This window comes from Labeo rohita, chromosome 14 (assembly GCF_022985175.1).
Source record: "Labeo rohita strain BAU-BD-2019 chromosome 14, IGBB_LRoh.1.0, whole genome shotgun sequence".
Classification (NCBI taxonomy): domain Eukaryota; kingdom Metazoa; phylum Chordata; class Actinopteri; order Cypriniformes; family Cyprinidae; genus Labeo; species Labeo rohita.
This window is the reverse complement of record NC_066882.1, coordinates 8,560,120-8,574,295: the sequence shown is the minus strand read 5'-3', so window position 1 is coordinate 8,574,295 and position 14,176 is coordinate 8,560,120. Positions and strand designations below refer to the sequence as shown.

At 34.2% G+C, this 14,176-nt stretch overlaps 1 protein-coding gene across 7 annotated transcripts in view; it reads left to right on the top strand.

Moving 5' to 3' along the window:
* Window positions 1-14,176, top strand: part of fgf13a (fibroblast growth factor 13a) — a 147,845-nt gene that overhangs the window by 92,578 nt on the left and 41,091 nt on the right. Inside the window, exon 1 of one of the 7 annotated variants that reach the window (XM_051127369.1) lies at window positions 8,510-8,705. The exons of 5 other annotated variants lie outside the window; for them this stretch is intronic. In XM_051127369.1, coding sequence (XP_050983326.1) covers window positions 8,675-8,705 — 31 coding nt within the window. In that variant the 5' untranslated portion in view covers window positions 8,510-8,674. Of the gene's footprint in view, window positions 1-8,509; window positions 8,706-11,685; window positions 12,558-14,176 lie in introns of those variants that run through there. One more of the 7 variants, XM_051127366.1, reaches the window with a different exon arrangement.

Sequence of the window (14,176 nt, the reverse complement as noted above, 5' to 3'; positions counted from 1 at the left end):
AGACAGTACGGATGTGTAACAGGGTTTGCAGCTGTCTTCGGCTCACAGCATCACCTGGGGCAGCTCTCTCTCTCTCTCTCTCTCTCTCTCTCTCTCTCTCTCTCTCTCTCTCTCTCTCTCTCTCTCTCTTTTAGGCTCTGCGGAGCTCATACAAATGAAACTAGCACTCAGATTACTCATTCAGGTCAGATGGGCCCGAGCACGGAGCCTCACTGTTGTGTGCCGTTTCACAGCTCATTTGGCTCTGGAGATTGAGACTTCTCCCACTCATCAAAGAGTGCAAGCTCCCAGACCAGGACTGAGACCGGGTTTATGAACTCGTGCTCGACACAGGAAATGGGAACCTTGTTCACAACATAACAGATCGGATTCTGTTCAACACTATAAACACTTTCCATATTTTGTGGTTGCATGACGTTATACTTCAGGAATCCTGTTTAAAACTAAACAGGCGAATAGTTTGCCCAAATATGACCGTTTTACTGAAAATGTACTGATGAGTTTGTTTCTTTATTGGAACAGACTTGAACTGCACAGCTTACCGATGGATCTTTTGTAGTGAATGGGTGCCGTCAGAATGAGAGCTGATAAAAACGTCACAGTAATCCACACAACTTCAGTCTATCAATTAATGTCTTGAGAAGCGAAAAGCTGCATGTTTGCAATAAACAAATTCATCATTAAGACCTTTATAACTTCTAATTGTTGCTACTAGCTAAAATACAAGTCCTCTATCCATAATATTGCTGTTTCTATTATTATTATTATTTTTTTTTTTACTCGAATTGATTTCTTTCTGACAATCACAGATTTTCACTTCTGAAGTTAACTGATGAACTGGTGTTATGTTTGAATTATTATTAAGTTTTTTTCAGCAGTTTGGACTCGAATTCTGACGGCACCCATTCACTGCATGGGATCCATTGGTGAGCAAGTGATGTAATGCTAAATTATTAAACTCTTCTGATGGAGAAACAAACTCATCTACATCTTAGATGGCTTGAGAGCGAGCGGAGTTTCATTTTTGGGTGAATTTTCTTTAATTTTGCAATTCTTTTAGCTGAAGCCAATAGCACACTCCAGCTTTAAATGCACAGCTTTTCTCATGACCCATATGTCAGCTGATGACTTCAAGTACTTGTCAGAATGACTCCTTTATCTTTTTTCACATCTTAAAGTGTCCTCACACTGTGAAGTGGACAGAGCAGCCATCTGTAATTACCTTAGTTACTACTTCCGATTATTGATGCATACACATTATTCCTTTGAGCACAGTAACTATACGTTGCGTGTTTCCGAGAGCGCTGGAGATGCGTCTGTGAATTGAATTTTCCTTCAAGCTAAATGGGAGTCCCTGAGGTCCAAAATGAAATTAGCCATAGTTGTGTAGTTGGTTGTTGTGGAATAATCAGCCGCCTGGTTTGTGATGGACTTTTGCTCACCCCTGCTAATGCAGCTGATGGTCTAATGAGGACACAACTGCATGATAATTGGGGCAGTGTTGACTTCATGATGTATGTAACTGCTCAACCCTGCTAGCTTTCTCATTCTGATCCTTCTCTCCTACATAGCACTACAGAGTGTTTCTGCTGCTGTATAATAAGGATTCAAGTGCAATTAAATAATTAAAATTACAGTAATGATGTAGTTGGGGTTAGGGATATTTAAAAAAAAAAAAACATACTTAACATTAAGTGTATGTGTATATAATGTTTATTTATAAATTTATTCCTGTGATGCAAAGCTGAATTTTCATCAGCAATTACTCCAGTCTTAAGTGTCACATGATCCTTCAGAAATCATTCTAATGTGCTGAATTGTTATTAGAATTATCAATTTTGGCAACAGTTGTGCTGGCAAATATTTTTTGATACTTTTTTTTTTTGGATTTTTTGACGAATAAAAAGTTAAAAACAACAGCATTTATTCAAAATATAAATCTTTTCTAGCAATACAAGTATTTGCTTTTTTTTTTTTTTTTATCAATTTAACACGTCTTTGCTGAATTAAAGTATTGATTTCTTTTCAGAAAAGAAAGAATAAAAATGTACTGACCCCAGACTTTTGAATGGTAGTGTATATTGTTAGAAAATATTTCTATTTTAATTAAATGCTGTTCTTTTTAACTTTTTATTCATCAAAGAATCCTGACAAAATTATCACAATTTCCAAAATAAATAAATAAATAGAAAAAAATAAGCAGAACAACTGTTTTCAACAATAATAATAAATCAGAATATTACAAATTCTGAAGGATCATCACGATTTCTGAAGGTCCGTGTGACACTGGATACTAAGCAAGGTTAATTAAAATAATAATAATAAAAAAAATAAAATTATACACATACAAATTTTCACTTTTTTTGTTTTGAAAGTTTTCTTTGTTTTGCTGAAAGACAAAATTTATTCAGCAAGGAAGCATTACATTGATTAAAATGACAGTTTCTACATTTAGACATTTATAATATTATAAAATATTTCCATTTCAAATAAATTTTGTTCACAGATCCTGGGAAAAAAATATTATGATTTACACAAAAATATTAGACAGCACTGTTTTTAACATTGATAACAATAAGAAATGTTTATTGAGCACCAAATCAGAATAATTATTTCTGAAGGATCATGCACTGTAAAAAAAAAAAAAAACTAAGTTTCAACTTAAAATAATTTGTTACCCCGCTGACTTAAAATGTTTAGTTTACTCAACTACAATATTACAGTTGTCACTTAAATGAACATCAAGTAACTTAAAATGTTAAGCTGACAAATTTATTAGGTTTTTTTTTTTTTTTTTTTTTTTTTTGAGACTGGGATAAATTCAACTTTGACATCAAAGGAATAAATTACATTAAAAAATATATATATATATCAAAATATAACCCAGTTATTTTGAATTGTAATAATATTTCACAATATTTTTTTTGATTAAATAAATGTGGCCTTGATGAGCACAAAATGTCAAGAACAATTAAATATTTTATTTTTAGAAATAATATATGCACTCAAATAAAGGTGCTTCACAATGCCATAGAAGAACCTTTTTTGTCTAAATGGTTCCATAAAGAACCTTAACATCTAAGAACCATTCAATTTCACAAAGGTTGTTTGTAGTGAAAGACGGTTCTTCGGATTATAAAAAGTTAAGAAAGAGATGGTTCTTTAAAGAACCTTTGACTGAACCTGTGAAGAACCTTTTAAAGCACCTTTATTATTAGGAGTGTAGACCCCAAACATAAAAAACATTAAGGTTAATTTATTTAGGCTTTGATGGAATGATGTTTTTTATTAGTACATCCTCATCTTATTCATCCTTTTCCGCTGCGCTTTCTTCTTTTCTGTCACTCACAATCCCTGCATTCATCTTCTCCTTATTATAACCTTCGATGATGACAAATATGTCCCATCCATCTCATTCTGTTGGCCCACCCTATTATTTTATTTTCCCAAACTCTCCCTTTTATCTCCTCCAATTACATTTTATTTTATTTCTCCCCATCTAACACTTATTACATCAGCGGCTCAGAGCAGACCGCATGTGACAGGTAACCTGGTTGTGGACATGATTTGAAAATCCCATTTTGCTGTTAAAGAGAGTGCGTGAAGAACGAGAGGGAAAAAAGGGGGAACGGGGGGTTTTAGAGGGTTGAGGATGATTTTCCCCTTCCCCCATCTACTACGCTCACTGATATAGGCACTGTCTCCATGACAACGCCTGCCATTGCCACGGCGCTAGTGGCCAGCGCTCAGCAGAAGGCCCTCCTGTTTTTAGCAGCAGTAAGATGCTGTGAACCCTCATGGGCTGCTGGGCAACATTAGGACAACACATACTTCATCTTCACTGTTTTTCCCCCTGGCATTTTCAGTTTATTCTCTGTTGGTTTCTCTTAGACGTGCCACCCAATTGATGCTCTGTGATTACCTTTTGAATCCTCAGACTGAGCTATAATCAAAAATGGATCTGTTTTAAATATTACACACCTTCTACTTTTCACTTTTCAGGTTATGTCTTAAAGACATAACGTACATAACATAAGAATGCAGAGGTCAAAAGGCTCTTCGTTCTTCATAACTGCCCATGCATCTCAAAGTCTGTTAACAACAGCGCCATCTAGTGGGATTTAAAGGCACTCACAATCATCTCTGAGGGATGATGTCATTGTTTCTGGCTGTGCTTGAAGAAGAGAAGGCTGTATGTTGCTGATATCTGAACGTTCCCAGGCAATGAGAGAGGATCAGTATGGCCATCTGTGTGCCTGTGTGTGTCAGCAGGAACTGGCACAATTATCAGTTGTGTGAGAGTGTGTGTCAACTCTGTAATAGCACAGAGAGTGTAATAAAACAGGTGCTCTGTCGTAGTCGTTTCCTCATCTGCAAGGCATTTGCTGCATGTTATGAATTTGTTTTCGCAACCCTCTGATGTGGCTTTGCATAAGATGGTTCTGCAGTTCAAACATGCAGAACAAACACTAAACACAGGTGGTTTAGAGATGCACTTCTTTATAACACCATTAGCGAGGGGTGGATCGTGCATTTTGAACCACCTGAGGACGTTATAAAACCAGCATAGGTAATGTTCAGTGTGTAATGTCTGTTAGTAGTTAGAGGAGAGCAGCTGCACTAATTGTGCAGCAGTGTCTTCAGTTTCATCAAAGCTCCTATAATCCATAATCATAATCATCATGCTGTTTACGCCTTCTGATCAGACTTCTAGTGTGCCTTTTGTCTTCACTTTATGGTTGGTGCTAAATAGCAGTGTCTTTTCTGTTGCTATATGGCGATCTTCAGAGACCGGAAATTACTGAATAACGTGGAATGTTACGGAATTTTTCAAAGTTTGAATGAATTAATCAAAAGTAAGTCATTACACTTAAATCAAACCGCAATATGGACTAGTATCTGTAAATATTACGCCGCAAAAATACCATTTAAATGTGAATCCTGTAGGTTCTATGATTTTAATGAATGGAGCAGACAAGCAGTTTTGTTTACTACACACACTGACGTGCGTGTGACGCTCACAGTAATTTCAGCATTTGACCATTCAATTTTAGGAAAATTATCGTCATATCATATACACAGAAATGTAAAGGTAGACACGGCAACCCGTCAAAATAAAAAAACGGTTATACTTGAAGACACTGTGCCTGAAATATATTTACTATTACTACTACTACTAAACTGAAACAAACATTATTTTATAGGGTATAATCACACATGTCATCCATGTTTTAATTTTAATAGTAAATTCCCCTTAATAGTAAAATAGTAAAAAAAAGTTAGCTTAATTTTTTCAATAATTAAAAGATAAATTAAATTAATGTTTTATGCCTTCATTTGATAACCAGAACATTTTAAATACACAACTTAGAATTTCTGAGGGTAAAAAAAAAACCTTTTTTAAGGCTATTTTAAGAATAAATTTGAATAATTAGACATGCTAAAACAGAATTTGATAACAATAAAACATGGTGAGAAAAATAAAACATTTCATAGGGCCCTAAACATGTCATTTTTGTTAAACCTTTATTAAATTGATGTGAAATTGTATACGTTTCATGATTTTAATTGCTTAATAAAAGTTTATTTGCCATTAAAAAGGAGTTGAGAAAAATTAAAATGGAAAAAAACGGAATCCGGAAAGATTAAAACGGAAAAAACATAATTTGAAATATATATACATTTGTTGCCACATCAGTGTACTTTCTTAGTGCTGCAGCAATGAGGCATTTTTGTAGATCAACTGAGAGAAGTTTGCATCACCCTAGTGTTTTTTTTTTTTTTTTTTTTTTTTTTTTTGCATTGGCTTTTAAATTATTGCCAAGTTTATGATTTATACATGGTTTTTTTTTTTTTAAATATATATATATAATTTTCACAAATGAATGCAATGTTTCTGAAATTTATTAATTGTATGACAACACTTTCGGAGTTTAAAGGAGAAGTTCACTTCCAGAACAAAAATTAAAGTAATTAACAACAACATTTTTGTTTTTGGGTGAACTAACCCTCAGTAGTCCCATTTAGCCACTGCCTTTTTCAAGTCATTTATAAGGGAAAATGTCTTGAGCTTGTGTATTTCAGGCATTTAGCATAACACTTATTGACTTCAGGTTGATGAAACTGGAAATGCTAAAATGCAAACCCATTTTCAGATTTTGGCACTACAAAAATTCCTGTAGCACTCTATTGATCTTACAATCTATGTTGTGGAAAAATATGCCATTTTGACCTCTAAATAGTAAAGTGTGAAGTTCCATTAAATGTCTAAATATTGAAACTGGAAAATTTTCAACATTATAAAAAGGTAATTGTAATTTAGCTTATATAGCTTATATTAATCTAGTCTAATTATCAGTAGTAGTTATATATGAACTATCAGACAATTGTAAGAGGCATGGATTGACTAGACAGCTTCATAAATGTGATTTGCTTGCGCCATCTAGTGGACAAGTCATTCATAAACACTTTTGAGGCTGTGATTTATGAAGCGTTCATTCTCTATTGCTTTACTTTTAATAAATATTCAGATCTTGTATGGATTGGGCTCCATAGAAAAGTTATATTTAAGAAAAAAAAAAAAAAAAAACCTTATGGAAGGGACACATAGTGTAAGATTAACCATACAACATTACTTGCCTACAGTATAAGCATGGACTATTCACAGTTAACCATAATGGTGTGTGGCAGTAGATGCAATAAAGTAAACTTGTCTGACAGGCAGTAATGTTATTTGGAGTGAATATAGTGAGTGTGTGATGCTGTAGATCCCTCCACCATCAAATCCTTAGTTTAAACAACATGATTGTTGGAAAAGCATCTTGTGTACATCTGGACAGTGGATCTTTTGTTATATTTTACAAACAGTTTTTATAAACCCTTTTTTTGGCATAAAAGATGCTGATGCCTTCATTAATACACTTGAAATTAAGGTGTGGTCGAAGGTCAGAAATGATTGTTTGTTAGTTTCTCTTCCAATGATGTTTTAAAGAATCACCTGAGATCTGCCTCATTTAACATTTTCCACTTCCATTGTTATATTGGATTGTTTTGTGACAATCAAAGGCTGATTATTTTGTTCTGTCTAAATACACTTCCAATTAAAAGTTATTGAACAGTAAGATTTTTCATGTTTTTTAAAGAAGTCTCTTCTGCTCACTAAACATTTATCTGATCTAAAGTACAGCAAAAACAGTAAATTTTATATAGTAAATAGTACATATTTTTACTATTTAAAATAGCTGTTTATTATTTGAATATATTTTAAAATGTAATTTATTCTTGTGATTCTAAAGCTGAATTTTTAGCATCATTACTTCCAGTCACATGATAATTATAATATTCTGATTTTCTGCTCAAAAACAATTATTATTATTATTAAGCTCAGAAGAACAGCATTTAAAACAGAAATATTTTGTAACATTATAAATGTCTTTATCATCACTTTTGATCCATTTAAAGCATCCTTGCTAAATAACAGTATTAATTTCTAGAATTTATTTTCCAAAAAAAAAAAACTAAATTGGCTCCAAGCTTTTGAATGGTATAGTGTATAATGTTACAAAAGTTTTTTATTTCAGATAAATGCTGATCTTTGGATCTTTCTATTTATCAAAGAATCCTAAAATAAATTACTTAACTGTTTTAAATATTGATAATAACAACAACAACAACAATAATAATAATAATAATAAAAATAATAATAATCATAATAAAATGTTTCTTGAACAGCAAATCAGCATATTGGAATGATTTCTGAATGTATGAAATGATGCTGAAAATGTAGCTTTGAGCACAGGAATAAATTATATTTTAAAATGTATTCAAATAGAAAGCATTAAGTCATTTTAAATAGTAAAAATATTTCACAATATTACTGCTTTTGCTGTATTTTGGATCAAAATAAATGCAGGCTTGGTGAGCAGAAGAGAATTCTTTAAAAAGTAGTTCATTTGCTCTTGCTTATAATTATACAATCCTTGTGTGTTTTAAAACTTCAGACTGCTATTAATGGAATGGAATTGATATTGAAGTTCATTCTGCTATTTCTGTATTTTAAATAGTTTTGTCAAAGTTGTGAAAATTTACTGGACCACTGGCAGCTTTTACAGTTGTTTTTATTAAAAGGATTGTGTTGAATCTCTTTTGTGTGGATGCTTAGATCCTTGTTGAATCTGTCAAACGCTTTGAGAACAACAGCAGGGAAAAGCACAGCTAATGTTTGCTGTATATCTGCAGATGCTCGTTGATGCTTCTGAGTGGAGAATGGAAGGTCTGGTATAACTGGTTTACGCGACGCATTAAAGGATCACTTTACAGCCTTTTCTTTGTAACGTGAGAGGAACGAAAGCTCTGCTCTAGTAGGAAGTACAATGTTCGATTTTCTCCCTGCAATTTTGACCCAGAGCACTGCAGTTTAGTGAACACACGCCCTGTGTTTGCCGGATCAACAGCGCTTCCCAATGAATCTTTAATGACCGCTTTAGAAGTCGTAATGGCTAGTCACTAATGTCCATTAATGATTTCTGAATGCAGCTGGCCCCGCCTTGATGGCCTCTCGACTGTTCCATTAGGATTTCCTTTAGTATGGTTAAAACTTTGAAAACATCATCCTGCTTGCAGTGAATCACCGCTGTCTCCCTGCTTTGTTCTTTCTACTATTTAATTGCTAAATATGACATTTCCTCTTAGAAAATCAACATCAGGTAAGGATTTTCTTCACTTTTTTTGTTCTTTGATTTTAAGGAATATTTAGAATTGTATACTAAAGTATTGAAAATGACTTCCTGAATTCATTGTGTATTACTTGTTTTGGGCTTCTGTTGATTTGTTTTGTCTAACTTTTCTCTGGGCTGTCAGTTTGTGGTGCTGTCCGAGGTGCTGAACTGCAGATAAAGATGCGTGTTATCCTAATGTTATTGCATTTTTGTTTTATTAATTAATTCTTCGTTCTCTTTGTATGTCTTAATCCCGTGTTTTATCATTAAGCTGTTTATAAAGTTTACGAATTTTAATTTCAAGAGCATTTCTCATACTCACCTTAATTAAATATTAAAGTGGCATTTATGTGGACTGAATCATTTGCGCAACTCAGAGAATCCACGGATGTTCAGCTTAACTAAAAATGCCTATTACTGGCATGAGAAAGGGATAAAGTATTTTCTGTCATTTAATTTTCAGAGTAACTTTGAATTACTGAATCAATACATTATGATCTGTTTGTTTGTTCTTTTTTTTCATCCGTAACATTTTAGGCAGATCTGATGTTTGAGTTCCGTCCAATCCTGTAGTTGACTCGTTATTGCGTCTTATAATTTTATTATTGTACAGTAGATGGCGCTATTGATGAGCGTATAATATTCTGTAAGGCACTCTGCTGTTGAATGACCACAGGGCAGGAGCCTGAAAGGTTGAGATCGATAATAGTTGAGGATGTTGAGTGTGAGGCGTCTTACGGTCAGTCGTTTAACGTGATTTTCTTTGATATGGCTGTTTTTGAAAAGATTGTTTGAATCTAACTGATCAGTGCAATTGCAATGTTTTTGGTCTAATTAAATAAGTAGCCTATCTGTTTCAAAACAGGTAAAGCAGGTTAAAAAATCAATTTTAACTATATTTTTAATATGCATCGTACATCTCAGATTGAAGCAATGTTACAACAGTTTTTTATTTATTATTCATAAAAATTATACAGTGCAAATATTAATATGCATATTAATGCATGTTATTATGAGTGGGCCAAAAGACAATTGCGCTTTTGCCACGCATGCGGGAAACTCACTGCCATGGCAACCAACACTCCTCCAATCAGGACATCGCAACTCTGTTGTTTCCACGCGATCCGTTATGTTTTGGAAAAGAAATATAGCACATGACTAGCACATTATGCTCGACTATGTAACTGTATAAACATTATAAAGCTTCAAGAGCTTCAGTTTACTTGCAGCTGTCACATTTGTGTGTGTGTCACCGTCTCCCGCGAGTCTCTAAAGGGAGAGGCAGCGCGATAGATTTGTGTCCCTGTTAGAAATTGATCAGTCGCGCTCTTTACGCAGCTCGCCGTTCACACTGAAGGATACTCAGACTTTCAGGATCTATTTTTTTAGCTTTAATCACAACAACATTTAAATTTTTGTTTTGTTGTTCCACTCTTCGTTCACCGCCCCAAAACAGCTCTGTGGTTTCAGAGGTTCACGAACTAGCGATGTTCGAATCGTCCAAGTTTGATTATTTCAGTGAATCGATTCAGTTGACCGATTTTGAATCAGTCACAGCGATTTCCAGTTAACCACTGACTCACTGAACCGAGAAGCGTCTTTCGAACATGTCAGATGTGCAACTAGATTAACATTTTAATTAAGTACATAACACAAATGTGATCCTGGACCACACGGGAATATTTGTAGAAATAGCCCAAAAATATATTGTATGGGTCAAAATGATCGATTTTTCATTAGAAAAATCATTAGGATATTATTATATTCCATGAAGATGTTTTGTAAATTCCCTACCATAAATATATCAAAACTTAATTTTTGATTGGTAATATGCATTGCTAAGAACTTCAACTTTAAAGTCGATTTTCTCTATATTTTGATTTTTTTTTTTTTTTTTTTTTTTTTTTTCTTTTTTTTTTGCACCCTCAGATTCCAGATTTTCGAATAGATGTATTTTGGCCAAATATAACCCTATCCCAACAAACCATACATTAATGGAAAGCTTATTTATTCAGCTTTCAGATGAAAGCATAAATCTCTATTTTTAATTAATTTAAATTGACCCTTATGAAGAGTGTTACACGTAACAGAATTCCGTAATTTAATTACAAAGTAAATGTAACTAATCTGTTACAGTTACTGAGAAAAAAATGTGTAATAAAATTACAGTTACTTGTGAAAATTTTAACTTTTTAAATTTTTTTAACTTTTTAACATCTGAATATTTTCAGACACATACAGATTTTATTGATTTCTTCCCAAAATTGCATTGACTGCGTTAAAATATGCGACACCAATGTTTCGGGATTTTATTTGACAAATGTCTTTTTTCCTATTTTGGTTTATTTATATGCTTTATTTTTTAAATTAACTGTTTCCCCCCCAAGGCATTGTTAGTATGAAAACAGTTTAGAAAAATGTAGAAAAATATTTCGAAATATGTACGTAATGTTCGTAATCAAATGTACATTACTTTAACAAAGTAATTGAAATAGATACAATGCTTATTAAATTTTAAGTAGGGTAACTTGTAATCTGTAACCTATTTAATTTTCAAAGTAACCTGACCAACACTGCTGTTTTTGTGGTCCAGGTCACAAATATAGGCCTATTAGCATACGTTTCAGTAATTTAATCGAATAACACAATTTAATATGAGATAATACAGTTTAATATCAATGGGATTACAGTCTAGTTTCTTTCAGATAGGCTATGTTAGATTTGCAATAAAAAAGAACTGAGTGAGTTGATAAGAGAATTTGCTATTAAGTTTAGATTTGCTTTTTTTACTTTAGCGAAATGATGTTAAATGTCTATTTAATAAATTATTATGTTGTAACAGACGAAATTTCAGTAAACACCCATATTTAAACAATAAACGTAATTACGCCATGACGTAAAAGAATCCCTGACTCGTTTTAATCGGTTCTTTGAAAGAACTGCTCGAAAGAATCGATTCGTAGAGATGACTTACGCACTTGCAGTCAGATACCACAAACACTTTTTGTCCTCCGTTGAGCGGTTTACATGATTTAGCTGCGAGTATCTTGTCGCCCTCGTTGCAGTTATCCGTATCTACATTACAAAGGGTTTCAGAAGATTAACAGAAAAACAAACTCACTCTCTCGTTCACACACCCACACGCACAAAGCGCTCACCCAAGAGTGCTGAATCGCGCTCGTACGCTCGCTAACAGGTGTTTCTCTCACATGGCTCTGTTCAGTGTGCTGTGACTGACTGCTTTGTGGGATGCTGCGAAACGTGTGCTCGGTGTCTGGAGGAACATCTTCTCCGTTATTAGTCGAAATGGCCAGATAGTGACATTATCTGGAGACAGATGCGGTAAGGCTGCAGCCAGTTGAATGCAAAGCCGTTCGAGGACTTTATCTCCGAAGAAAATGAGCGTTGGAGAGATGCGCGTACCGTCACCTACATAATTGTGTTTTGCGTTAAAGCTTTATTAGTTTACAACTCCTTTCCATCGGTCTGTCATTCTCATTAACGAACAATGGCGGTGACTGGTGTATAAAGACTTGGATGTGAGCTGTCAAGTGAAAGATTTCCCTGAAGAAATCGTGTCGTGGAGGAAGGAGGTGGGGAAACGGATTGTGTCCGCTGAAAGTTTTGGGTGTCGCACCGTCAAACTGGCCATGGCTGCGGCGATCGCCAGCTCCCTTATTCGGCAGAAGAGGCAGGCAAGGGAGCGTGAGAAATCAAACGCCTGCCGCTGCGTGAGCAGTCCGAACAAAACCAAAGGAACATGCGAGAAACCCAGTCGACTCAGTGTCTTCTCCAGAGTCAAGCTTTTCGGCTCCAAAAAGCGCAGGAGGAGACGGCCAGGTCTGATGTTTACTGTGTTTTAGGGTCTTAACGACTTAATGTGGCTATTGTGTGTGTAACAACATCGATCATCAATCCATTTGTTTCTGTACTTTTAAAAATGTAAAATGTTGCAAGTGCTTGCCATGTCTATAAAGCAGGACGCCGTTTTTAAAAGTCAGCCAGCATGTGCTTTCACACTTCATAGTGGGATCTCATTCAAACTCAGTTACACGACCTTATTGAACTTTTAAGGCATATTGACCAAACGTGACCCAGGACCACAAAAACAGTCATAAAAGTCATTTTTTTGAAATCAAGATACAGCTATTTGAAAATCTGGAATCTGAGGGTGCAAAAAAATCTAAAATATTGATAAAATCACCTTTAAAGTTGTCCAAAGGAAGTTCTTAGCAATGCATAACTAATAAAAAATTAGGGTTTGATATATTTATGGTCAGAAATAACCATAATCTTTACTTAATATCCTAATGATTTTTGGCATAAAAGAAAAATCTATACTCTTATAGATTTTTGACCCATACAATGTGTTGTTGGCTATTGCTATAAATATACCCGTGCTACTTACAACTGGTTTTGTGGTCCAGGGTCACAAATCATTTGTGAAGGGAAAAAGACATAAAACTGTATGAAACTTCTGTTATTCTGCAGATATTGTGTTGCAATGAGGTTGATAGTGATTTAGTGTCAGCTCTCTAGTGGGTTTATTCCCTTCAGAGACAGAAGGACAATAGAAAGCAAACTAAGCAGGATATTGTTTGACACATTTTTGGACAACAGCTAACTAGCAAGCTAGATGAGTCTCTGGAGATTCAGTCTCACACAGTGGACCATATAGATATTCTGCAGCAAAATCTGCTGTTATGATTTTTTTCTGTCTTTTCAATGATTTTGATTATTGTAGTAACTACAGTTTCTTTACAGAAAGTGACTTCAAGTCAAATAATTATTTAATGTAACTCCTTATTCATATTGTTATGATCTGAGGGTGGTCAGACTTTGTGTGGATGATCTGTAGTTTACAATTTCTCCATAAGCAGCAAGACAGATCATATTTCGCTCAGAAATCTGTATTAGTATTTTTTAAATTGTAAAGTATCTATCTATCTGTCTATCTATCTATCCATCTATCCCACACAGGCATTCAGCACAACTGTTTACTTACAAGCTTGTCATAGTTCCAATTACCTTGCCTCCCTCCCCAGACAGCATCTTACATAACCCTTATGTGACACCTAAGCAGAAGTGTGGAAGTTTGTGTGTGTAGAGTGGCAGTTGTTTGCAGCAGTGATTCGGTCTTCATTAAACAGCCTCTTGCCTAACAACCTTGTTTACAGATACACATGGATCAACACGCACTTGAATGTGCTTCCATGAACCTAAGCATATTTCTGTATCCATGTAATATGTTGATCAGTGATGCCTTAAAAATAAAATCTATGCTTGTTTTTTTATTCAGGCAGTTGTAATGTATCTACACTGTGCGATATTAATGCATCTGTATAATGTATTTAGGTTTATTCTGAATTGATATCAAATAGGCTTATTTGAAATTTTCAGGGGAAATTAGTGTACGTTTTCCATTTTAAATAGTTGTATTATAAGATGTAACCTAATAT